The 24792-nt window shown below is 36.1% G+C and overlaps 1 protein-coding gene across 1 annotated transcript; it reads right to left on the bottom strand.

Moving 5' to 3' along the window:
• Positions 1–8041: 8041 nt before the first annotated feature.
• Positions 8042–22920, bottom strand: prox2 (prospero homeobox 2). Its single transcript, XM_028438097.1, has 5 exons — positions 22876–22920; positions 19317–20924; positions 16853–16960; positions 13401–13595; positions 8042–8381 (listed from the first exon to the last, which is right to left on the bottom strand). Exons 2-5 carry the CDS (start codon positions 20871–20873, stop codon positions 8214–8216), a joined length of 2028 nt encoding a protein of 675 aa, XP_028293898.1. The 5' UTR covers positions 20874–20924; positions 22876–22920; the 3' UTR covers positions 8042–8213.
• Positions 22921–24792: the final 1872 nt, after the last annotated feature.

Here is a 24792-nt window from a genome sequence, read left to right as displayed (position 1 = left end):
TATTGTTAAGTGTAACATTTTGTTACATCAGCCTGTCTAGGGACAACAGATGGAAATTAGCCATTGGCTACAATCTGGCATATTTACATTTTTTTTTTTTTTTGAATGTTCATTAATATGTATTGTCCCTACTTAAATAAAAATAAAAATAAAAATAAAATTTAACATTGACATTATATTTTTACGAGAAAACAAATATCTCAAATTTCCCAAATTTTTCTGTAAATCTGGTCAAATGTAACTTAAAAAAAAATCACTTTTTTTAAACGTGGTTTGTCGCGAAATGTTGCGAAAAGTTCTTTTTTATTTTAGCATGCACAACTTTACAATCGCCACCCTATATAAAACAAGTCTAATCTATTACCTGATTTTGTCGCCTGTGTGTGTGTGTGTGTGTGTGTATTTTCATGTGTGTCTCCGTGCCACCCTGAAGCCTGTTCTACCCCAGTGGCCCCTGGGCCTGACCTTGCCCGTCAGTGCTGGGGACGTCTCCCATTAAAGCAGTGCATTGTGATAAGGCCATTTCTTTTCCTTCAGCATCCCTTTAATGTCATCCCTGAAATATGAAGTCATTAAGCGATATTAAAACAGTGCTGACAAACTAATTAACAGAAGACATTATACGGGATGGGCTCGATTAATCCGCTTTAATTGCTCTTTTAAATGGGAGCTCCAATTAAAATTAATAAAGATTTACTGGTGATCATACCTAACTACCCCAAGAAGTGGTTGTCTGAAGGGCAGCCTAAAGTCAGTGGCCTCCACTTAGAAGTTCCTCTCCTTTCTTGCTCTGGTGCCATCCCAGTGCAGGGGATTATGGTCCCAGTGCTCTATTCCCACCTACAGCCCAGTTTGTCTCAGCTATGGGACGTGCGATCCTGCCTTTGTGTTTCCAGTATAGACATTAACTCTGACTTTAACATTTTTATTCTCACAAATTAAAGTTCAATAATGTGCAATACATTTATCCTCGTTGTTTTCACTGTTTATTTATTTGTTTATTTATTGTCTTAGTGGCTCCTCTTATAAATACACACTATCTATATTTTGAATTTCTGTGTATCTTGCACCACAAGAGTTGGCTTCTAATTTTATTGTACCTTGTGTATAATGACAATAAAATCATTCTATTCTATTCTATAATAATTATATATATATATATATATATATATATATCTACAATTAGTTTATTTAAAAAAAAAAAAAGATTAAATTGATAGCTACATCTTTACCAAACTTAGAAACAAATATATACTTTTCAAACATACATTGACCCAAACTACAGCCTTTTTTTTTTTCATTAAAATAAAAGTTCAATAATATAATACTTAATAATATAATTCAGTGGTGATTTTACTGCTGTGTTAGTTGCACTTTTCGATTTAAAAAAAAATAAAATGTACATAATAAGAGCATCTTTAAAGCTTTTCTTGAACGATTGAATATAATCTAATAATTTAAAAAAAATCAGATTTAATCCCCAAACAATAGCCCAATAAGGTATTATTATTATTATTATTATTATTATTATTATTGATGACAATAAAAAAAAATGCAACTGAAAAAAAAATAAATAAATATATACCTGTATATATATATATATATATATATATATTGATGGCATTGAGCTGACCTAAGCTGTTACAAAGCACATTCACTAGAGGCTGCTGTTACCCTTCAACCAAAAACTGAAGATAAAATGACTCTTCATGGTATTTTTTTTGTGTCAGAAACAAACAAACAAACAGTTGTTTATTTTAATAAATGTGAAGGACATTACTCCTTTTCCAACAGGGTGTCCACACTGTAAACCATGTGTGATTGATGATAGTTTCCATCTTGGTTGTGCAGTGGCTATCAGTCCTGTGTGATTAATGTGAACAATGCAGTGATGATAGGTTTCATAGAGTTGGTCCATCTTGCTTATTGTTAAATCTGTAAAATCCACATTTAGCGTTTTGCAACTGGAACCAGGGATTTAAGCTATTCCAGTGGTTCTCAAACTTTTTTTTTTTAACTCAAGTTCTTTTAATTCTAAGTCCTCCCTTTGTCCAACTACAACATTTTTGCCAGAATTCCATGGGTAAGTTACTCTACACTTGTAATATATTTATATTACTAGTTACTGGGATAAAAATGTAATAAATTTGTATTATAATATTACTGTGTTTAAAATGTAACTGACTTACACCACTTTGAGTTACTTTTGGTCCAGAACACTAATTATATCACACTGATAGTGTTCGAATAACATCGGTTTAAGTTTTGTTTTAAATACTTTTTTGTTCCCCATAGGTTACTGTATATTTAACTATAATGACCTTATTTTTTTCCTCAAATAATTGCAAACAGTGAGAAAACAAAGCAAATATCCACTTAAATTACATATGCATATAACTTGACTTACTTTAATTGTAACTAATAAATTACCATTTTGTAATGAGTTACACTACTGAGTTACTTCAAAAAGCAATATATTACTGTAATATATTATAAAATAAACTAGTTACTCACAAAACTGGTGATAGAACACATTTTAAAGACTCTTACTTTGTAAATAACTGGAAAGAAACTGCATTTATTGCCTCCTGAATCAATTTAGTTCTATAGTTTTTATCGTGTTTGGTCATCTCCCACCTGGTGTTGGACCAATCGTATTTTCAGTTCTCACTCTAATTAAGATCATTTCCATCATCATTATTATGATTTTCATTTTAACTCAAAATAATCATAATAAATCCCCGTATTTTACACTTTATCTCTCTCAAGTACCCCCTGTAGTGCCATCGTGTACACCTAGAAACACTCAGCTATACTATACTTATAATGAACTCATATTTCACATTTACAATCACTGTAATAACAATACATTTGGGGGTTTTTTTTTATTCTGTAAAGCGTGCAAACTGCTAATTAGAATATGTTAAAAGAAAGACATAAGAATAAAGTCTGTATGGGTTCTCTTGTATTAATTCATTAGCTTTTAGTTCGTCAGTAGAATCACATTGAGATTAATCATCTCTTTAACAAATGTGTCCTGGCAGGAGTATATAAAATTAGTTTACAGTGTCAAAATAATACTAAAATGTTCTTAAAACAAAAAAAGCACAAAAGACAAGTACATTAAAAAAAATTTTTTAATAAAGTACAGTCTCAGAGTAAGAGATTATAAAAGATAAAACTATAAAAGCCAACAAATAGTTAAAAATAAGTTAGCTAAAACAAGACTAAGGTGACATTTTTGTTTCCAGGTGGTGTAAAAGGGCCCTAAACTCTCCCAGTGAGACCAGTTTTATGGGTTTAAAATCTTTCTGTATATCACACAGGAAGTTGGGCCCATTGGCATGTCTACAGTAGTTCCACCAGGAATAAGGAATGAAGAGAATGAGAATGGTTTTGGCTGTTAAACTCTGTTGATCTCATCCTGGTCTCCCAAAATAGTTGGAAAATAAAGGAACTTATCTCGACCTAGCGTTTCTGAAACCTGTGCTCACTCACAATCATTTGTACATTATAGGTAGTGGCTATCCGTACGGTTGCCGTATCAATATACCGACATTTTATCTGTATGCAGCTCCCCTCATTGGCCAGTTTAGGTCACGTGACTAAGACTAAATCTTACCCTACACCTATCCCTAACCATAAAAAATGTTGTAATTTTGGGTTATAACCTAACCCTAACCCTAAACCTAAGACACTTTCTACAAAATTTTACTTGATGTATTATCTAACCACCTTTTGATGCAATTGTTTATTTGTTGTTTTCTGTACAGCAGGATTAACACTACCATTGTCTTCAAGATGTGTTTGGAGTACCGTATAGGGGTGTTGAAAAAAATCGATTCGGCGATATATCGCGATATTACTTCGTGCAATTTTTGGAAAAATTATTCAAAATGCATCCGTATCGACTTTTTTTTTTTTTCCCAGCTGGTCAACATGCAGAGCTTGTATTTTTTCCAAAAAAAAAAAAAGTACTAACTTTCTGCATTTATTTGTTGTTTTAAGCATATACTGGAGCTGGGCAAAAAATCGATTTAATCGATTTATTGAATTTGTAGATAAAAACTTTTTTTTTTTACATTTTTTTTTCCCACCACAGTTTTTTCGGACTTTTATGCATTTTGATGTGAGCCAGCCCCCTCTATGTTTACGTGTCTTTACCCTTTGAGTAGGCTATATGTGTGCCACAGGCATGTTTAATTTTTTATTCACACTATGCTGAGATGATGCTAAGGGAAGAGTTTATTTTTTTTTTTTTTTTAATTGTAATGTTTTATGTTATAAAATATGTAGTTATCTGATTTCCTGATCAGAAAATGTAAGCTACTGTGAAGTTGTTGTTGCACTTTTGTTTAAACCTTGGTTAAAGCTTGAAATTGTTAAATGACAGAGACTCATTTATTTTTTATTTTGGGAATTTTTTATGCATTTTAACTCTTGAGGACAATCACAGCAATAAAGTTGCACTTTTGACAATATATCTGATGTCTGGAGTCATTTTTAAGTGCATTGGAAAAAAAAAAATCCAAAATCAAATCGAAACTCGAATTTTTCTTTAAAAAATCGAAGGTTTTTTTTTTTTTAGGCAAAATCACTCAGCCCTAGCCTATACCTCAGTTAAGTTGCACTAAAGTCAAAGTTGGTTTAAAAGCCACATGCAGATTATCTGTTTTTTTTTTTTATTTTAAGTTGTTGGCACATGGAATGTTAAAGCCAATGTGTAAAATATGCCAATAAAATATATTTCATACATAATGTTCTCATTAAGGTGTACACATTTACAGATCAGTTGTTTCTCAAGTCATATATATGAAAGAAAATTGCATAATAATTGCCTTGTACTGTAATATCGGGATATATCGTATCGTACTGTGTCGTGACCTCTGTATCGAGATACAAATCGTATCACCAGATTCCAGGCAATACACACCCCTGGTACCGTTGGTAAATAAAGGCATTGTCTGAACCTTGCTGCCAACCACTTAAATAAAATAAAAAGCAATCTTATCAAACATGTTTTGTTTTTTTTTAATTTCCGTGTCCTGTTAATCTCTTTGACTCCAATGTAATTGCCATTTCAAAGCATATGCTCTCTTTTATGCTAAACTCTTTACACGCAGAAGCTAATTTCATAACGTTCTGCTAAAGTTGAATCCAACTCACCCAGAGGCAGTTTGAAACTAAACGTATCCTCGTTGTTTTCTTCCACTGGAGCCGACGTTACCAAGTCTCGTTTAAAAAATGTCGCACAGAAAATTAATTTCAGCAAAGCACCTCGGTTCAATCGCAGGTATTTTAATTGAGTTGAGAATGTAAGTCCATTTACTGAAGACTGATTTAATTGAAAAAAGAAATGCCCATTAAAAGATTAGTAAAGTTCATTGTCTCTACAGTCTTTCAATAACCAATCCAACAAATGTTGTCATTTTCTTAATGTTATCATTTCTGATGTAATTGGAGCTTGGGTGGCAAACAGCTTTTTCAATTAAATGTTTGTTTTGCTGGCTTTGGTGTAACCTTAGTCACTACAAGGTGTGTTTTTATAAATACTATAGACAAATACTGTTTTATTCTTATAGTCTTAATCTAGTCATCATAAATAATTCTTATTTTTAGTTTTTGATTCTTCTATGTACTAATTTAAGTCGACTATATCTAGAGAAAACATAGTTTCTTTGTATTCAATAACCTCTGGTGTTTGATTCTCTAACATTATCTTTTATTTAGATTTGTCTTTGTTGATGAAAATGTCAGTTGATTTTTTATTGTACTTTGGCTTTATTTTTATTTTAGTGTTAGTTTTTGGTTTTTGGTGATTTTTGAATTTTATTTTAAATGGGATTCTGAGCCCGTTGACTTAAATCAGGGATTCTCAACCTGGGACCCACATTTTGCCACGGTTATTAAATCGTGACCCATTTTTTTTTTAAAATTGGAAGTCTACCAACCAAACTTAGTTTTTCACAAATTGCTGTTGAAAACAAACATATTTCATCTTTTTGAAAAACAAAAAATTTATATATTTTCCTGTGCAACATGCGTTTCACAGCATGCCTGTTAAAAGAAAAGTTTCTTTCAAAATAAAAGACAAGTCCAACATGAGAGACATTAGGTATTTATTTATTTATTTATTTATTTATTTATTTATTTATTTATTTATTTATTTTTGGCCAGCTGTCCACGACCCACCCATTAAAGGTCCGCGGCCCACTTTCGGGTCCCGACCCACCAGTTGAGAAACACTGATTAAAATATTTGGGCCTGAAAGTTTAAACAAGCTTCAATCGCAGTGCTGAAATGTTTAGCACTCCGTCTCTGAATGGGATAAAGTAGTGGCTGTGTATATATATTTAATTACACTTGAAGAAAAAAATCCACATGGTCTACTGGTACGCATCCAATTGATATTTGTTCTTGATTTTTTTTATATTCCTATTGAATTGAAAAGGTCATACCCAGAGTAAATATCCACATATGTCTAGTTAAGTCAAATTAAAACATGGTTATAAACATAGCATTACATTTTTTTCTTCCTTTCCAAAAATGTCTTATATGTCAAATCATCATTGCAGGGTCATTAACAGTGTATCATCCCACCCCTAATTTAAAGCTTTGTTGGTATGTGTATAGGTAGTTGTGGCAGAACGCCTCGTCATGGCAACACATAGATGCATTCAGAGTGCGGAGGAAATTTAAAGTCACATTTCCACTTTAGAGCTTGTGTTTCACATTGATATATTGCTTTCTATTCTACAGTAGAATAGAATACAGTAAACCTTTATTGATCCCCATTCACACATTGCTGTAACACCGTATAGCTAAAGTAAACAGTAAGAAAAAAGACAAATATCAACATGAGTTCTGCAGGGACACATATAAAAATGTCTAACAAATTTTCAATCAAGGAATTTTTTTTTGTTGTTTTTTTAAAGTGGAAAATTAGAAATAAAGTGTACATAAAACGCAAATTTGCCAAATTAACACAGGTTTTATTTTGTGGTTATACTGTAGTTGTGAATAATAATGAGAATAACTTCCCAAAATGAAAATATTTATATTGAATTAATAATACCCCATGTGTTTTATATACCATGTTCAAATAGTCAATATTGAATAAACACAAACACTATGGAAGTCAAATACATGATTGATATATTATAATAAGAAGAACATTTTTGATACCTTACAAATATCCTTATGGGAATGTCTTACATTTAAACATGTCCGATGCCACAGCTGATATAAGGACCTCAAACTTTGGGTATGTGTGTTTTTTGGGGTCAGCGGGCACTGTGCGGGAGCCTGGAAGAAAGACTCATTGGCTTTGTTGAGTTTTGCTTAGGTGGAACAAACGTGATATGAGGTCACCCTCGGCCATTAGTCATTAGGAGGGAATGCATTGTGGCGCTTTTTAAGACACGGCAGTTGTTTCGCATCTGCACAATGAATGCAGGCCTTAGAAAGTTGAAACAATGTGAACGGCATAGAGTGGAGGGGGGGGGGACATTTAACAGCTGGCTGCTACACGTGAATTAGAGGCACCTGAGGGGCTCACCATGGAAACACAAAGATGGGAGTGCACGTTAAAAAAAAAAATGAAGAACACAAGTAGTTTTATAATTTAATTTATTCGAACAGTCACCCAATACAATTTATGTTTGAGATCGAAATAATTCATTTGTTCACACTTTTTTTTTTTTTTTTCTTTTACATGCATTCTGTCGAGATAATGGTGCGCAGTCGAATAATAAACCACATTATACATCAAGGTACACTCTTAGACCTTATCATTAGAACTCACAAACACACACATATGAAAGCAAAGAACTAAACACGAGCAAAAACGAATAATGATTGTCAAAAAATACATTACACAATGGTTGTGTAAATGTTTGTAAACATCTTTCTTTTTTTTTTTTGTTTTTTTTTGCACAATGAACAACTCTTTGGAAACCAATGAAACAACCAAACTCTACACGAAAACTCCACGAGAGCATTACTAATAAACTGTTTCTTTATAAGAGTAACTGGGATAATAAACCTGGCCTTAAGGGTGTAAACAAAACAAAAAAAAGAGATTTTTCTTACAAATTGTCTTTAAAAATCCACTCCACTATGATGCACTACAAGAAAAAATAAACTAACACTGTTGGGTGACTATGTCTATTTCCTTCACCTTCATAATTACAATTGTTTTTTTTAGCCCATATCTAGAAGCACGACGACGTCTTAAACTCCTCTGGAACGTCGTTGTCCAGCTTGCAGATGACCTTGTAAATCGCCTTTTTCCATGAGGGGTCCGAGTCTTTGCCCGCAGAAATGGCGTTGTAGAACTCATGCAGGGTGATTTCAGCAACCTCCAGGAATCTGTCAGGAACCTGAAAGAGAATACAGAAGCACAAACATATGAGTAGCAGTCAAAGTAATAGAACACCTTTTTTTTTTTTTTTGGAAAGCGGTGTTGCACCATTCTGTAAGAAAACTGTGGTGTTTTCTCAAAGTCAAAGAAATCATATCAAATCGAGACCTGTGGCGCAATTCTTCAAACACTCCAACTGATGAAAGGGAGCTCACCTCTTTGTTGTGCACAATTAGAGATCTCTTTGATTCGTTAATCTCATGTTCTTGAGGCCGAAACTAACCACTGATGAATTTTATGATTGTGCTCCAATTAGTAAGTATTGTGAGGAGTGCTGTCAGGAATAACAAGGTGAAAGGATTTTCTATTTGGCCTTGCATAACCGGATTTTTGCAAACACAGATTATGTATCTCAAGGCATCAGAGGTGAAAGTAACGGATTACAAGTACTCATGTTACTGTAGTTTAGTTACTTTTATGGGTAAAGTAATTCATTACATTTCTACACCCAACCATTACAGAGTACGTTATTATTTTTGGTTTTAAAATGATCAACAGATATTGTGAAACTACAAAAACTGAAATGACCAGACAGCAATTAAATGCATCACATCATAGCCGACCAATCAGATTAAATGTAATGCACGGCGCCAAAACAGCATTGAATGGAGGTTATTTTCTCAGGTTTAGAGTTCCAAAATGTAGCTATACTTAGAGCCTGAGAATTTTTATTTTTATTTTAAATTGAATTCATTGGTGTTATTTGATTTAAAAATACTAGTAGTGTCCGTCGGAGCTATGTATTCATATTGACATTAACAGGAGTTCCACAGTGTGGATGGGAAAATGAACGGGAAATATATATATATATTTTTTTCTTTTCTTTTGGTAGCCAGAACATCACCAAAATGTAATCAGCTGTTCCTTGATCAATTATCAACATTTCCTGAAAATTTAATCAAAATCCGTTCATAACTTTTCAAGTTATCGTGTACAGACAGCGCCGCACTGCATTAGCTTAGCATTAGCATAGAATAGAACACTGACGATGACGTCACTGTTGATGACTTCATCAGTTTGAACGTTCCTGGAACACCGATGACGTCACTGTTGATGACATCATCAGTGTTCTAAAACAACGTTTGACAGGAGTTCCACAGTGTGGATTGGTCATTTCAAATTGGTTTTAATTTGGTTTTGGAATGACCAAATTACTCCAAAATTACGGATGCACACACTCGGGGTATGCGCAAGCCGTTGACAAAGTTTCAGGGCGATCAGACGCTGCGTCGGGGAGATATTCGCTCCACATGCATAGATAGATGTTATAGATAGATGCCTTTGTAGGAAATAAATGTAGTTCTAATTGTCTTTTTCTTAGAAAATTTATACATAAGATGTAACTAGTAACTTTTAGTTTGACTACTATTTCATTTAGCTACTTCAGGGTTGGGGTCAATTATAATTGTAATCATGTATTTGATAATTAATTACAATTATGGCGTAATAATTGCAAATGTAGTTTAAAAAATCTGTTACTGTCATAATCGAGCTTGTAATTGAGTTCAGATAATTGACTTTGTAATTGTAATTGCAAAGAAAATTCTATAAAAATTGTCATTTATAATTTAACACAAAACTGGGGAACCATGATACAGTTCTATGTACAGATCTAAACATACATCCATAATATCAAGCTTCCCAACATTTTACTATTTTGAAATCGAGGGGTATACTGACGCAAAAACAGGCTCTGACACCCACACCAAAAATATCAATACCATTATTTTCATGGATAATGAAGCCTAACAAGGTAACCAATAGTTAGGAAAGAAATTAGATGATAGATATGTATTTTTAGTGTATTTTACAGCTGATTTAGGACCCGTTTTCATAAGCGATGCTAACAGAAAGAGGAATGTTATGTTTTATTAGGTTATTTATTTCAGGCTCAGTAATTGAAAACATAATTGTAATTGACTTTCTGAGGATAGAAAATAATTGAAAATGACAAAAATGCTGGCCCCGCCCCCCTTATTTACTTTTGGGATGTCCGTCATGTTCCTGAGTTCGTCTGTAATGGGAGAATTCTACAGTACGGAGCTATTATTGTAACAAAACTATTTTTGTACAAAAGTGGTCACAATATGCTAATATAGCACAGCTAATGGGTATCTTAATCAAACAAACTGTTACATTACCTAGCTAGCTGAACCTACAGGTGACCCAAGGCTAATAATATAGCAGCTATTAATGCTGCTAAGTGGAAACTAAGCCTGTTAATATAGATTAGGAGATTTGTATGCTTCAGGAGGACGTCGACTGAAATATTGAATGTATAGTTATGTCACCTTATTTATTCAAAATCAAATCAAATCAAGCTTTATTGTCATTTTGCTGAACACACACATTAGTGCAGACAGGATGAGATAACATCCCACTAGTTTTATAGTCCATTGTAAACATCGCTCCAGTTGTGTTTTCCGCTTTGGGAACGGAAAGAACACGACTCCCCCAGCCACACTCTTGGGGTAACTGGTATCCGACTTCACACTGCTTCACCATTGTGCCTGCTCTGAACATGTCGGACCTTGTATATATAGTAACGGTTACTCTGACGTATGACTGGACAGTGACTGTTTGTGGGCGGGGTTTTGCAAAAGGTCAATTGAATTGTAATTGAACATGGGTAATTGAAAATGTAATTTTAACTGAAAAATGTAATTGACCCCAACCCCATGAGCTACTTTTCACTTGTACTTGAGTATTTCATGTATGACTTACTTGTACTTGTGCTAGAGTAGGGGTGTGAAAAAAAATCGATTTCACAACACATCGCGATTTTTTGGATGCCAATTTTAAATTGATTATTTTTTTTTAAATTTATATATCTTTGTTTAATATATATTTATATATTTTTTTTTTCTATAATCAATGTTCTTCTTATTGTATTTTTCACATTTTTGTGGACGTGTGTTGCCTAACTACTGCTCATGCTGACCAGCTCCTGTTCCTACATAAAAACCTTGAAAATTGTGCCACTTCCGCACCTCCGCTCCTGTAGATGGCGCTGTAGATATAATAATAAATAGGATGTTTTGAAGCAAATAGTTTGGACTCAATTTGTCCTCTGAATGATCAATATCTTCTGATGAACATATACAGCAACTTGATTTTTCATCTCTACGTTTAATTTTGATATCAGCTGGGTAGAATATCGGAATATATCACGATACTGTGATAATATCGCATCGTGACCCAAGTATCGTGATACGTATCGTATTGCAACATCCTTGCCAATATTCACCCCTATACTTGAGTACGATTTCAAACAACTAACAGTACTGTACTTCCACTTGAGTAGGATATATCATTGTTTTGTACACCTCTCCTAGCTATACTTTGAGCTAGCATAGTCTAATGTGTGCTAATGTTGGCAGTGGCTCCCCATCATAACACATTAAAAAGGCGATTTGCAAGGGATGCTGGGAAAGAACCCTACTGCCCATTTCCCATTCCTCTGGCCAGTTAGCGCAACATTTGTTGATATAGGTTAGTTTTCTTTCCCCCTCATCCTCCTGACACAAAAGCATGCCTGGGAAAGGAATGTCTTGGTCCCAAGGTAAAGAAAACCATCTCATCCCTTTCCCACCGAACGGTCTCCTCCGTCAGAATCCACAACGTCTTTCTCAGCGTTCCGCATCAGTAGCAATCTCGGCCCCGCTCAAGCGTACTGCTCCTCTAATCCGGAGTTGTTTTAGCAGGATTTCACGGCTTCCTCTTCCCACAGTTTGATAAAGCAGCACTCTGGGGTTTAGAACATGGAGTCTGAAGCACAGGTGCAGTGGGACACTCGGGTCAACAACACACAGACACATGACGGTTGCATGACACAGAATCAAAGGTTACTCACAACATTAATGAATGTCTCAGCTTCGGATAGTTTTCTAATTAGTTTGATGATTTTGGTAAAGAGGTCTTATTCAAATGATATTAAGAATCAGTAAATAGTCTTAAACAGTCTCTAACAGGGACAGATGTCAATCGTAACCATAAAGTTACATTAGTTTCTTATTTTAAAATATTTCGATTTGTAAATTTTGACCCATTCCACTTCTTACTACTATAACATTTAATCCCCAGGCTGGTAATGATGGATGACTCAAGATTTGGTTTAATTTGATGCCTGTTAAGTAAATGTACCAGCCATAACATCAGCTGTTAGTAAAGTTGCACATGGGTTTATTTGACAAACTGGGGTAAAGAATCAACAACTTACTGTATGAAGTATATACTTATTTAAAATGATCTTTCTTAAGATCCCACCACAAAATTATCAAACTTGTAACACATCTCGTCCATACAATGTAGCTTTTTCCTCCATTTCTGTAATTTATTATTTATTAAAAGCTCATTGTTGGTGGAAAGCAAATGTTAGCGCTAATTAATTCCAGCAAGAATCTTTTTGTCTTATTGTTGAATAATATGTTAAGGTTTCATATTTATTCAGACGACTGTTCTGAGGCTGATCACTTCGATGATGATGTGGATTTCCTGAGGAATTATGAGGCAGTCAAGGAAACATCAAAGGAAACATCAAAGGAAACATCAAAGTGATTAGTAGATGCCTCTGCAGAAGACTAGCACATATTAGCGCTAATTAGCACGTGGCCAATATTTCATATATTTACAAATGTTGATATGTCTCGTTAATCAGTATGTGCAAATTCCCTTTTGGTTTTTTTTTCGACTTTGAACAGTTTTCCTATATAAATACAGTAATTGCTCTGCAGTTCAATAGCCTTTCATGCATGACAATTACAGTATGTGTGTACTCATATGGGATACATATGTATGTGTATATACGTATATATGCATATGTGTGTATCCATAAAATGAAGAGTCCGTCCTTAAGACTGCTCTACTGTAAAGTGCCTTGAGATACCATTGGTTATGATTTGGCGCTATACAAATAAAGATTGATTGACTGATTGACTCAAAGCAACTAGAAACTCTTGTAAAAGTAAGTGAAACTTACATGGAAGTCATTGGCTTTATTGTAGTGCATGTTAAGTGCTCGGAAGAGCTCGGAGTCTCGGCTCACGGTCATGTCTTTGACATCGCTGATGCCGTCAACGATGGCCTGGCGTGCAGATTTCTCCATTTGGATGTAGTAGAACTCCCGGAAGTTACTGAACCACTTGATCAGCTGGGAGGTGATGCAACGGTTGAACTGGGAAGTTGACAGAAACAGACTTTAACGTGTAACAGTTTGAATTTCACTGAATTTTTTGATTTTAAACAAACAGGAGGGAGAAAAAAAGATGAACTGCTTTTAAATAAAATTAATTCAGTAGAACGAAAGCCAGAATTTTGCAGTTTGGAGATTTATTTTACATTTTGAGTTCAAATAAAAAGCTGCAATGAGTTGCCTTCTACAGTCACTCAGCAGGGTTGGGGTCAATTATAATTGTAATCACGTAATTTCTAACTAATTACTATTATGGGGTAATTATAAATGTAACTGAAAAAATATGTTGCTGTTGTAATCCTAATTCAATTGTAATTGAGTTCATATAATTCACTTTGTGATTGTAATTGGCATGGAAATTATCTAAAAAAATTATATATATATTATATATTTGATTAAACGCAAAACTGGGGAACCATGTTACAGTTTTATGACTTACACATATGTTGTTAACAATTATTAAAATGTGTTTGAAATGAAGTTTTTCCCATTATCTGTCAGTGAATCTTCACACCTATACAGGAGGAGTTAGAGTTAGGATATAATACTATTGTATTCAAATCGGGACAATACTGTGAATGTACCTGATTTTGTACAAAGAGTTTATAGCTATTATAGTATAATATATTATAATCAATGCACTGAAATGTGCAAAAGAAACTGTAAAATGTGCACTGTAATCGTAATTAAATTGTAGTTGAACATGGATAATTGAAAGAGTCATTGTAATTTTAAAATGGACTTGTCTGATCTTCTAACACCAATGTCCAGTATAAAAAGAAGCTGTCAGGCCTGTATTTTTAAACCCGGTCTTGACATCAGTTGTGTTATTCTATCTCATCATCCAGAAAGACCAAAAAAAATGCCTAAGGGCTGGGCCAGCATCAAAGACGCTTCTTCCCTCTGGTGTGGAGGGTGAGAAAGCGGCACCATGAGGGCAGAAGGAAGCTTCCCTCTGGTTGACTCCACCTGATAGGATGGAATCAGACACTGGGATTAGGGGCTCTATTGTCCAGTGCCACTTCCCACCACGGGATTTTAAGCAAGGAGGAGACGTTCGCAGGACTGCAGCAACAGCATCCTGACCCCGGGGTCAGAGACGACTGAGAGCCAGAGGCCCTCATTGGTTTAGCTCAGTGGTTTCTCTAACTTTTGACTCTAAGTACCCCCTTTGTCCAATTACCACATTTTGCACAGAATTCTAACAACTAGTGATAACACACATTTAAAAAAAATCTAATTTTGTAAATAAATAGGATGAAACCGTATTCAGTGATTCCTGAAGTTTCATTTCTATAGTTTTTCTCATTTCTGCTCATCTCCCTCCTGACCAAGACTGACTCTTGTATTTTCAGTTCTTGTTCTAATCTTGATCTGTTCTATCATCATTTTGTGTGCTTTTTGTGTCATTTTGTGTATTTTGTTGTTGTTTCATTATTCAGTATATTTTTCTCTTATTTTGTGTGTTGTTGGTATTATTTCAATTATTATCTCTTAGTGTGCGTGTATTTGGTGTCGTTTTGGTTGTTTCTCATGTCATTTTGTATGTTTCTCTGTTATTTTTGTGTATTTTGTAGTGATCTTGTGTATTTTTCTCTGATTTATTGTGTCCTCGTTGTCATTTTGTGTGTTGCTGGGAATAGTAGAAATTTTTCTCTCTTCGTGCATGAGTTTTTGGTGTCATTTTGTGTATTTTGTTGTTGTTTGTTCTTTTTATTATTCAGTATATTTTTCTCTTTTTTTGTGTATTTTTGTTGTCGTTTCTGTGAGTTGCTGGTAATATTTAGTATGATTATCATTTTTAACTAAAAATAAGCATTATAAAATCCCTTATATTTAATTATTTCATTTGTTAATTTTCCTCTCTCTCTGTCAAGTACCCCCTGTAGTGTCTTCGCGTACCCCCATTTGAGAAACACTGGTTTAGTGATCCAAGAGGCAAGATAAAGAAGGGCCGAAGACAAATTATGAACTTTTATTTCTATAGTTTTTATCATTTCAGGTCATCTCCCTCCTGACCAAGACTGACTCTTGTAGTTTCAGTTCATGTTCTAATCAGGATCAGTTCTATCATAATTTTGTGTGTTTTTTGTGTCATTTTGTGTATTTTGTTGCTGTTTGTTTCATTATTCTGTATACTTTCCTCTTTTTTGGGGGGGTGTTGAAATTATTTAAATTAATCTCTCTCTTTATGTGTTTTTGGTGTTTTTTGGTTGTTTCTTATGTCGTTTTGTATGTTTCTCTGTTATTTTTGTGTGTATTGTAATCTTGTGTATTTTTTCCCTCATTTACTGTCTTTGTTGTTGTTTTGTGTGTTGCTGGTAATAGTAGGTATTTTTCTCTATTAGCGCATGTGACTTATTTGTCATTTTGTGTATTTTATTGTTGTTTCCCTGCTCTTTTTATTATTCAGTATATTTTTATCTTATTTTGTGTATTTTTGTTGTCATTTCTGTGAGTTCCTGGTAATATTTAGTGTGATTATAATGTTTAACTAAAAATAAGCATTATAAAACCCCTTTTTTTAATGCTTTCATTTGTTAATTTTCCTCTCTCGCTCTCAAGTACCCCCTGTAGTGTCATCGCGTACCCCGTTCACCCATTTGAGAAACACTGGTTTAGTGACAAGATAAAGGACGGACCAAAGACGAATTATAAAGGTGATCAATAACTTTTTTCAAAAAACCATTAGAAGCGAAAAAGAACCAATGTGAACATGTGTCTGAAGTGGGAGGGCCCAACGAACCAAACCAAACGAAATGAAAATGGTTGAAGCAGGACACTGAGAAGACAAGAGAGAAGACACAAAGAGGAGATGACACGAGACCAAGGCTAAAATACACAGGATGTTGTTTTCAGGACCAGCTCACCACCGCCTGGTTGCAACCACACAAGTTTCTAATACCGACCCTCTGTTGACACTCAATAGCAATGCCTTGCCTACAGAGTCCTTTGTCACTCCATTTGCTGACTGGAGTGGGTTTTTTTGAAGAGAGAATGCCCGTGTATCTCCCTCTGCCCCCAGGACATACTAGCAGCTCAGTGCCTTTGTTATTTAAGCCCTCTGCCTTTTTGTTTCCCTCCTCCGACACACTGCGGATTTTTTTCCCCGTGCCAAACGCACAGTGACAAGTAGATACAACAGAGTTAACAGCAGAAAAAACAAATCAGTAGACATTTGGGCATGTTTAAAGTAGGCGACGGTGCCTAATTGTTTCCTGAAAGTGAAAATAGCTTACCTTGACATCAGGAAAGAAGGTTTTCAACACATTGGAGCTGGGGTAGCGCGTGTAGAAGAACATAAGCTTGGCCTTCTTCAGATGACTCGGGGTGAGGCCCTCCTGGATGTTCACATTAACGTTAAGTGAGAACAGGCAATTAAATGTAAGACACAAGCATACAATGTCACGCAAAGTGATAGGAGGCTGCAGTATTGTGTTGCCTCTATCTAGAAAATTGAATTTCACTAAAGAACAGCTCGGCATTAGAGTGGGAGTCAATAATGACCCTAACATGTGCTTATTGGCAAAACAGAATTACAAATTAGATTAGGGAATTTTAATTAGCGAGCAAGGCACTTTATGCCTGGCAGTTAAGATGGCTTGTTTGGAAATGTTTTGAAAGAAGAAACTGATTTCCAGATTTAATTGAGTTGATTTAAAGCAGCATATGGCGTGTTGTTGTTCTTTTTTTTTTTTCTATTTATTTTTCTTTGTTTTGAGGTTGAAGGGTTTAGTTGAAAGATAATAGCAATAAAATGTGTACAATTTTGGTGCTAATTTAATCAAAAGTGAAGAAAAATCCAAATCTACTCTCTGCTCCACCGATACCAGCCTATATTTTCTTTATCATGAACACTAATAAATGCAATCCTTTCATAAGTTCAGCCCCTATGGCTATGAAGAAGCTCGGGAACCTTTCCTCTGTAGTCCAGCACCTTGCCTTAGGTCATAATATTTCCTTATCAGGTCACTACACCTCACATTTATTAGGAACTCTACCTTTGAAACAAGGAAGTTTGAATTAAAGATGAATGTGGTAATGTTCAAAGAGGTGTCGAACTCTTTGCACTGTAAAGTAAATCCTGACCGAAAGTACATGAAATTTCACTCTTGTACTCATAATGCGATGATTAACCAGCTTAATACATTTGAGATTACAGATATTAGCTTGAGCAAATATATATGAACCAAAAACCAATCCAAAACTCCTTTATTCTAGGGTAAAAAAAAACAGCCATCTTACACGTACACTCAGTTGTGTACATTTTGACAAAGGTATCCAACAACAAATGCTCAAGACAAGAGCTCAAGTGTTATGGTTGGGAGGCACTTGTGGTTTCCACCAGCACTCAGATGTGACCTTTTAGATGCACCCCTATCACTGTGATGATGGAGAAGTAGATCCTGTGCCGTTTCAAGTCTGAAAAAACGACACTTCCTGAAACAGAAACCGATGCTTTCTCTGCCTTTGAAAAATTGGCTTTTGTTCCTGGCAATTCTTATCAAAGCCTTGTATTCCTTTTTATTTGTCTTTTTCTGGACTTAAAGTCATTACTCGGCTCAGATTAAAGAAGATGCTATAATTTTCTATGAGGTTAGCGAGATCAAAGAAAAAATTCTCCTTGAAGTTGGTTACTTGAACTACCCGTGCTGCAGAGGAGCTCAGCCGGGCATTGTTAAAATGGAAGAGCTAAAATATGGAGCGTTTAGAATAAAATAAAGGAAGAAAATTATAGATATATGTGTAATATGCATCGATGTACAGGATATATATTCATCAAGAAACTCGATCCCAATGCTGTGCTAATACTACTAACTGCAAAAATGGTTTGAATTGTGTGAAACATTTTTTGAAATAACCTCAGTATTTAAATAGCTTCAGATTTCATTCCTCTAATAATATAATACAACACACACACATCATTTTTAGCAATTCTGATAGAGATTGTTGGTGTTTTTGATAACACTTTATTTGAACTTTTATACATAAGGCTGACACTACGCTGTCATTATCTGTCATTAGCATGAATAGGGTGTCATGAAGGCTTTCATTAAGTGTTGTTTGCTAATTATGACACCTTTGGAGCTATGTTGGCATTTTTTGGGTTAGGTGGAAGGATCTAGCTGGGTTAGGGGTTGGGTTAGCTAGGGATAGACATGTTTAAAGGCACGGGCTACCGGAACCTCTCCCCCTCTATATCAGTAGATTTAAAATAGTAAAATCAAAATAAAAGAAAAAAATTAAAACCAGGAATTAAAAGACAAAAAACTCCAATAAAACAGGTCCAGGACTCAATACAAGAGGAGAGGGCCTGCAGCTTCCTGTGAGAATAAAAAACGGATTATTGCCCCACCCAATTTAAAAATGTCATAAAAATAAATAATGAAAATACGGATAAGAAAGATAAAGTGCTTATACTGGGATGTGCAGGAGAGGGTTGGGGAAGAGTAGGGTTTTGGGAGTATCTGGGGTTAGGGTTAGAGTAAGAAAAAATGGGTTAGAAGGTTAAGGTTAGGGAAATGAACGACACTTAATGACTGCCTTCATGAGACCTTATTCATTCTCATGACGGGTGCCATGTCATAATAATGACAGTGTAGTGTCAGCCTCATGTATAAAACTTCAAGAAAAGTGTTTTTTGTTGCTGCACCCACCTGAGCTAAAACCAAAATCAATTACTATTTTCAAATGAAAGGATATATTGAGGGAAATGTAGGGGTTCCTCTCAGCCATGCTCTGCAGTTCGCCACACTCGATCTTCACATGAGGGAGACACAGATTGTCCACCGTCACCGCTCCAAGGGAGGAGGAACGCGGGTGGTGGCTGAGGTGTGCCGAGGTCACCTTGGATCTCATGGCTAGGGTGTCCCAGGGCAAGTCGACCGAGTCAGGAGACGCCTGGTCAATAGGCGTAGGCATGCAAGGGAGAGCACCGAGGTTGGAATGGCCGCCGTATTTGAGAAGGTGCTCGAGGATGTGGCTCTCGTGCAGAGGTGTGCTGTAGTTTAACTGAAAGGCTGCCTGGTGCACGGGATACGGCCTCTTCACTGTCGGGGTGAGTGAGGTCATCAGAGGGACTGCGGGAGGCTTTCGGATGACCAGCGACAACGCTTCCGTCTGGTCCGTTGGGTTCTGATTCTCTGAGCCTTCATAGTACTCAGACGACCGGGTCTTTACTGCAGGATCCTCAGATTGAGGTTGATCGAATGTGGGGGTGTGCTGTTGGCTCTTCCTGTTACCCCCTCTGCTGATCTGCAGCTCGGGTGTTGAGCACATACGTTGCTGGGGGGAACGATCCAGCCCTGTAGATGAGATCTTCTTGAAGACTCTGTCCACACAATCATTCACAGCCTTGGAGAGCTCCTGCTTTAAGGCGTCCTGCAAGTTCTGATTGTCTCTTCGGTTAATGGGAAAACCAACAACTTTCATTTGATCCCTGTACTCATTGTCTATCCTGATGTCTTTATCTTCAAAGTAATCTTCATTGCTTATGTAGCGTGTCTCTGAGCTTTTTCCCAAGATGTCAGGGTCAAAATATGCCTCTGTCTTATCTTGGTTGTCATAGTCAGGATCTTCTTGGTTGTATACTTGAAGAAACTTCTCCTGAAGCTGACGTAGGAGCCTCTGCATGCTTTGTAACTGCTCTTTTAACTTGTAACACTCTTCATCTTTGGTGCAGCAGCTATCGCGACTGCTGTTTCCAGCTTTTCTGTTGCTCTGTGCTGCATTGCTGTGCTCCTGGTGCTGAGGTAACCTCTGCTTACGCTTGTTTTCTCTGTACGCTTCTCTAGCCTCCCTGGTGTCTCTGAGGTCTGTGTCAGACCTCTCGCTTTCACCGTGCTGCCTGCTATTGGGAGAACCGGCCATGACCCTGATGATGTTCTCCACCCTGGCCCTTTTGGCCTGAAGATGATCTGAAATGGAACTGTCCCCCTCCGGACTGGGTCCTGTGGAGGCCTGACCTATGGGGGATGAAGCCTCCACTGTGCTGTCCTTAGAGGAAACACTGCATTGGTCTTCCTGGCTGGATTCAGCACCCGTGGACCCGGAGAGGTAGAAGTGGCTTTCTTCAAGTGCCCTCTTATTCTGTATTGTCTTGCGGAGTAGTTGGGAAATGATGGATCCGTTTGAATATGAAGCCAGCGGTTCTTCATAGAGGTTTCTGCGGAAGCAAGGCAGCATGACATTGTGTTTGTCGTCCTCTAAGCAGCCTTCATTGGAGCTGTGCATGTTCTGGTCGGACAGACTGAGGTTCATGCTCACTTTAGGCTTGACGCGGTAAAGAATTGAGCTGTCAGATAAACAGACCTGAGAGAAAGACAGAAATTATGAGCAACAGTCAGCTCAGTGATGTAAAAAAAAACAAGAAAACATCCAGATTGTTTCAAGCTTAGATATATATATTTTTTCAGAATCAGAAAGGTTTTTATTTGCTGAGTACAGTTTAAAACAGCACAAGAAATTTCACTTGGCAGTTGGTGCAAAGAACAAAAAATAAACCAGAAACAACAACAATAATAATAATAATAATAATAATAATAATAATAATAATAATAATAATAATAATAATAAAGGATAAGTGATAAATAAAGGATAAATATATACATATATACAAGTGCTGTGGGTAATATTGTCTTTATGGAGGTGGTGATGGGGGGGATTATATCAACAATGTTTAAATGACTCTTTTAATGCATAACATTCCAGAATCTAGTTTTAGGACTTTATATGTTCAAAGAAACAATCTTGTGTTACAGATGATGTAAAAACAAAAGGGGGATATAAACAGATTAGACATTAGAATTGTTTTCACGTTGTTTTTAAAAGGATCAGAACCATCAAAATTCAAACTGAACATGTTACTCATGAAGAAATGTATTTCTCCAACAGACGACCATCAACAAAACCTCACGCTACTTTGACAATCCTCAGAACCGACTGGAATAAATACATCGTAAATAACATGTGTGTATTGCTTTTTAATCTTTTCATCTTTGGGTTGTAATATTGATAGCACAGTAGATAAAAAGTGATGCAATCATAACACGTTAATTCCAGCAAATAAGAATTTATTTGCAAAAAAATACATTTATGATTAAAACTATTGTATAAAATTCCTAAACATTTATTATTTTTGGATTCTCTGATATTTTGATTTATTTCACACAATTTTTGGCAATACAAAATTTTAACATTTCAAACATCGAAGTCAAATGCGCAACTGAAGCAAAGAAAGCAAAAATTACAAGACACCAATGACTTAGTGAATCTCTTTCATGTATCTGTTTCCTACATTTTGTATGCTTACAACAATGTTGGAAAAAAACAAAAAACAGGCAGGCTTCATTATTAATTTGTGTCAGAAAGCAATGATCAGTGTATTTTGGAAGGTGCCATAGAAAATAATAAAAGAAAAGCTTATTATTAACCAAATTGAAATACGTTGTAAGGAATTATTGTTGTAAGAAGTGGGGAATATTCACAAAATATTATACTTTTAGCATTCCATCTCATCTGATTTCTGATTTTACTTGGGGTTACGTTAATAAAGTGTTATAAGTGGCATTATATGCATGAAAAAGGTCAACACTGTCCAAGCGGAAGATTTTTGTTTGCTTGTTTCTGAATACAACTTATTGTAATCCCCTTGTTTGTTTATATCTCCATGACTCCAATCTATTTTAATTTTTTGTAATAGATATCTTTTGTTTAAATTTTACCCACTCATTTTTGTATATTTTTATATTTATTTTGTTATTTTAGTTTTAGAATATTTTACAATCTTGCACTATATTTAAAATGTTCCTTTACGTTTTTCTGTTGAGAAATCCAATTCTGTGAATTGTCATTGTATCGTTTTCTATGTTTCATTTTTATTTTTTTTTCTAAAGAGAGAGAAAAAAAGTGCCATTAAATAATTTTACCTAAATATATGTTCTATAATATATTTGATTTAAATGTAGTATAACAATGGATAATAATAATAAATGATAGGTTACTAAAAAAAAAATAGATGAAATTGTTCAACTGACTTTAAGCATTTGTAACACTGAAGTTTATCAAGCCTGATAAACGTAAACCAACTTAATATAAAACTCAAAGAATATGTGATTAAATAAAGTGAAACAAAGTGATTTTATAGTGTGAGAGCCGCATGCTGCACACTTTTACCGCACACGCACGAACACACACACATACAAACACGCACACACACACGCGCGCGCACGCACGCACACACGAGGGGAGCAGACTTTCTTACCTGTTGCTCCGGGATGCGGTGCTGCTGAGCGGATGGATGGCCTGCTCACACTGACACTAGTATGGAGGAGGATCCATCCACGCATCCAACCGAGCAGAGCCAGGGCGGGGGGCGTGGTCATGGAGAACAAGAAGAGCCGCGTGCTGAATAAAAGACAACCCACTCAAAAGTGACAGCCTCCACACAGAAAGGTTTACTAATGGTTTCACACCGGATGAATGAACAGCTGTGAGATTAGAACTTATATCCATGGCCTAATGTATGTCTTATAATGATTCAAACACTTAAGTTTAAACGGATCCTCCACTGTTTTTACTAATGTGGCCTAAAACCTTTGAAATGTCCTCATTAGAAGATATATGCCTAACAAAACACATTATTTTTGCACCATATTAGTTTTATTAACTTTTAAAAAATGGGACTACTTTACCGTTTTACGACCCGTGCACTGCCATCTTGAAATCACGTGATTGATGACGTCGTTCGCCCCTTTTAGCCCATTGTGTTGAGTTAACTATTTTGTATTTTTATGTATACATCTGTATACTTGTTGTTGTTAATAATAATAATTTTAAAAAAAATCTATTGTAGTGAAGCATACAGATCATTCAGCAGCTTTTTCAGTCAAAATGACAACTTGTGCTGCTTTGGGTTGCTCTAAAAATCAGTAAAAGTTCAAAAATTTGATATAGACCTCTTTTGTTTACTGAGAGATGATAAATTAAAACCGTGATCCGGTGTCACGGTCTGAGTTTACCTCCGTACTGAGATTATAACCCTAACCCTAACTCTAACATAATCCAATAAGCAAAATAAAATACTTGTCTTTTCACTTTGAAAACAAAAATAAACTAAAATCCATCCATCCATTTTTTTTCCGCTTTATCCGGGGCCGGGTCGTGGAAGCAGCAGTCTCAGCAGAGACGCCCAGACCTCCCGATCCACGCACACCTCCTCCAGCCGTTCTGGGGGGACCTCGAGGCGACACCAGGCCAGCTCAGAGACATAGTCCCTCCAGCGTGTCCTGGGCCTTCCACGAGGCCTCTTCCCAATAGGACATGCCTGAAACACCTCCCGAGGGAGGCGGCCAAGAGGCATCCGAAACAGATGCCCGAGCCACCTCAGCTGGCTCCTTTCGACGTGAAGGAGCAGCGACTCTACTCCAAGCTCCTCTCGAGTGACTGAGCTTCTCACCCTATCTTGAAGGGTGCGCCAAGCCACCCTGAGGAGGAAACTCCGCCTGCATCCGCGAAACAAAAATTATTATTTTTTTTAGCAAAAATTCATTTTTCAGTAGTGCACATGTGCGCGCATGCACATATATGCGCATATAAAATCTCAGTACGATGTGAACGCAGTACATGACACCGGAATAATTTGTGGCCACAGGGGGCGACAGTTCCCACTTTGCTGTTTCATAGATGCCATTAAGGAAAGAAGCAGAGTTCTGTGTGCATCAGGCAACCAGGATTCACTGTTGCTCATTAGAGGAGCAATGAATCCAGCGTCAATAGTGCTTCCAAACGAGGTATCAGCGGAAAGGTCTGTTCCGCCCGAGTCCGAATATGTGCATCTCTCTTGGGTAGAGTCAAAACTGTGCCCGATAGAGGCAAAAACTAAATCGCAGTGCATAAAAGTGCTAATTTAATGGAAAATGTGGCACCAGTGGATGCATTTTATTCCCCTGAGTCCGAATATGTGGTTTGTTTTTAGCTAGGGGGTGAATTGCGCCCACTAGAGGCAGCAGAAGTTTGGTGTGCTTCAGCAGCAGGGTCTGGTTTATGCTAATGATGGCTCCATTACGTGACAAGGCCCTGATATCTGACCCGCCCAATAAATCCTGAAGACAGAAATTTGAAACACAGTTTGTTAAGCCAAGCTCCACAATTATATTGTAAATGATTGAATGGCTTTGGC

This window comes from Gouania willdenowi, chromosome 22 (genome assembly GCF_900634775.1).
Source record: "Gouania willdenowi chromosome 22, fGouWil2.1, whole genome shotgun sequence".
Lineage (NCBI taxonomy): Eukaryota > Metazoa > Chordata > Actinopteri > Blenniiformes > Gobiesocidae > Gouania > Gouania willdenowi.
Note: the sequence above shows the minus strand (reverse complement) of the source record. Positions and strands in the feature narration are given on the sequence as shown.

Excerpts from the sequence above, each read along its gene's own strand:
- prox2 (XM_028438097.1), bottom strand. The coding sequence starts at position 20,873 with ATGAACCTCAGTCTGTCCGACCAGAACATGCACAGCTCCAATGAAGGC. Across the intron at positions 13,596-16,852 it reads CCTTCTTTCCTGATGTCAAG|TTCAACCGTTGCATCACCTC; the intron begins GTAAGCTATTTT and ends TCAACTTCCCAG. Across the intron at positions 8,382-13,400 it reads ATAAAGCCAATGACTTCCAT|GTTCCTGACAGATTCCTGGA; the intron begins GTAAGTTTCACT and ends ATTCTCTTTCAG.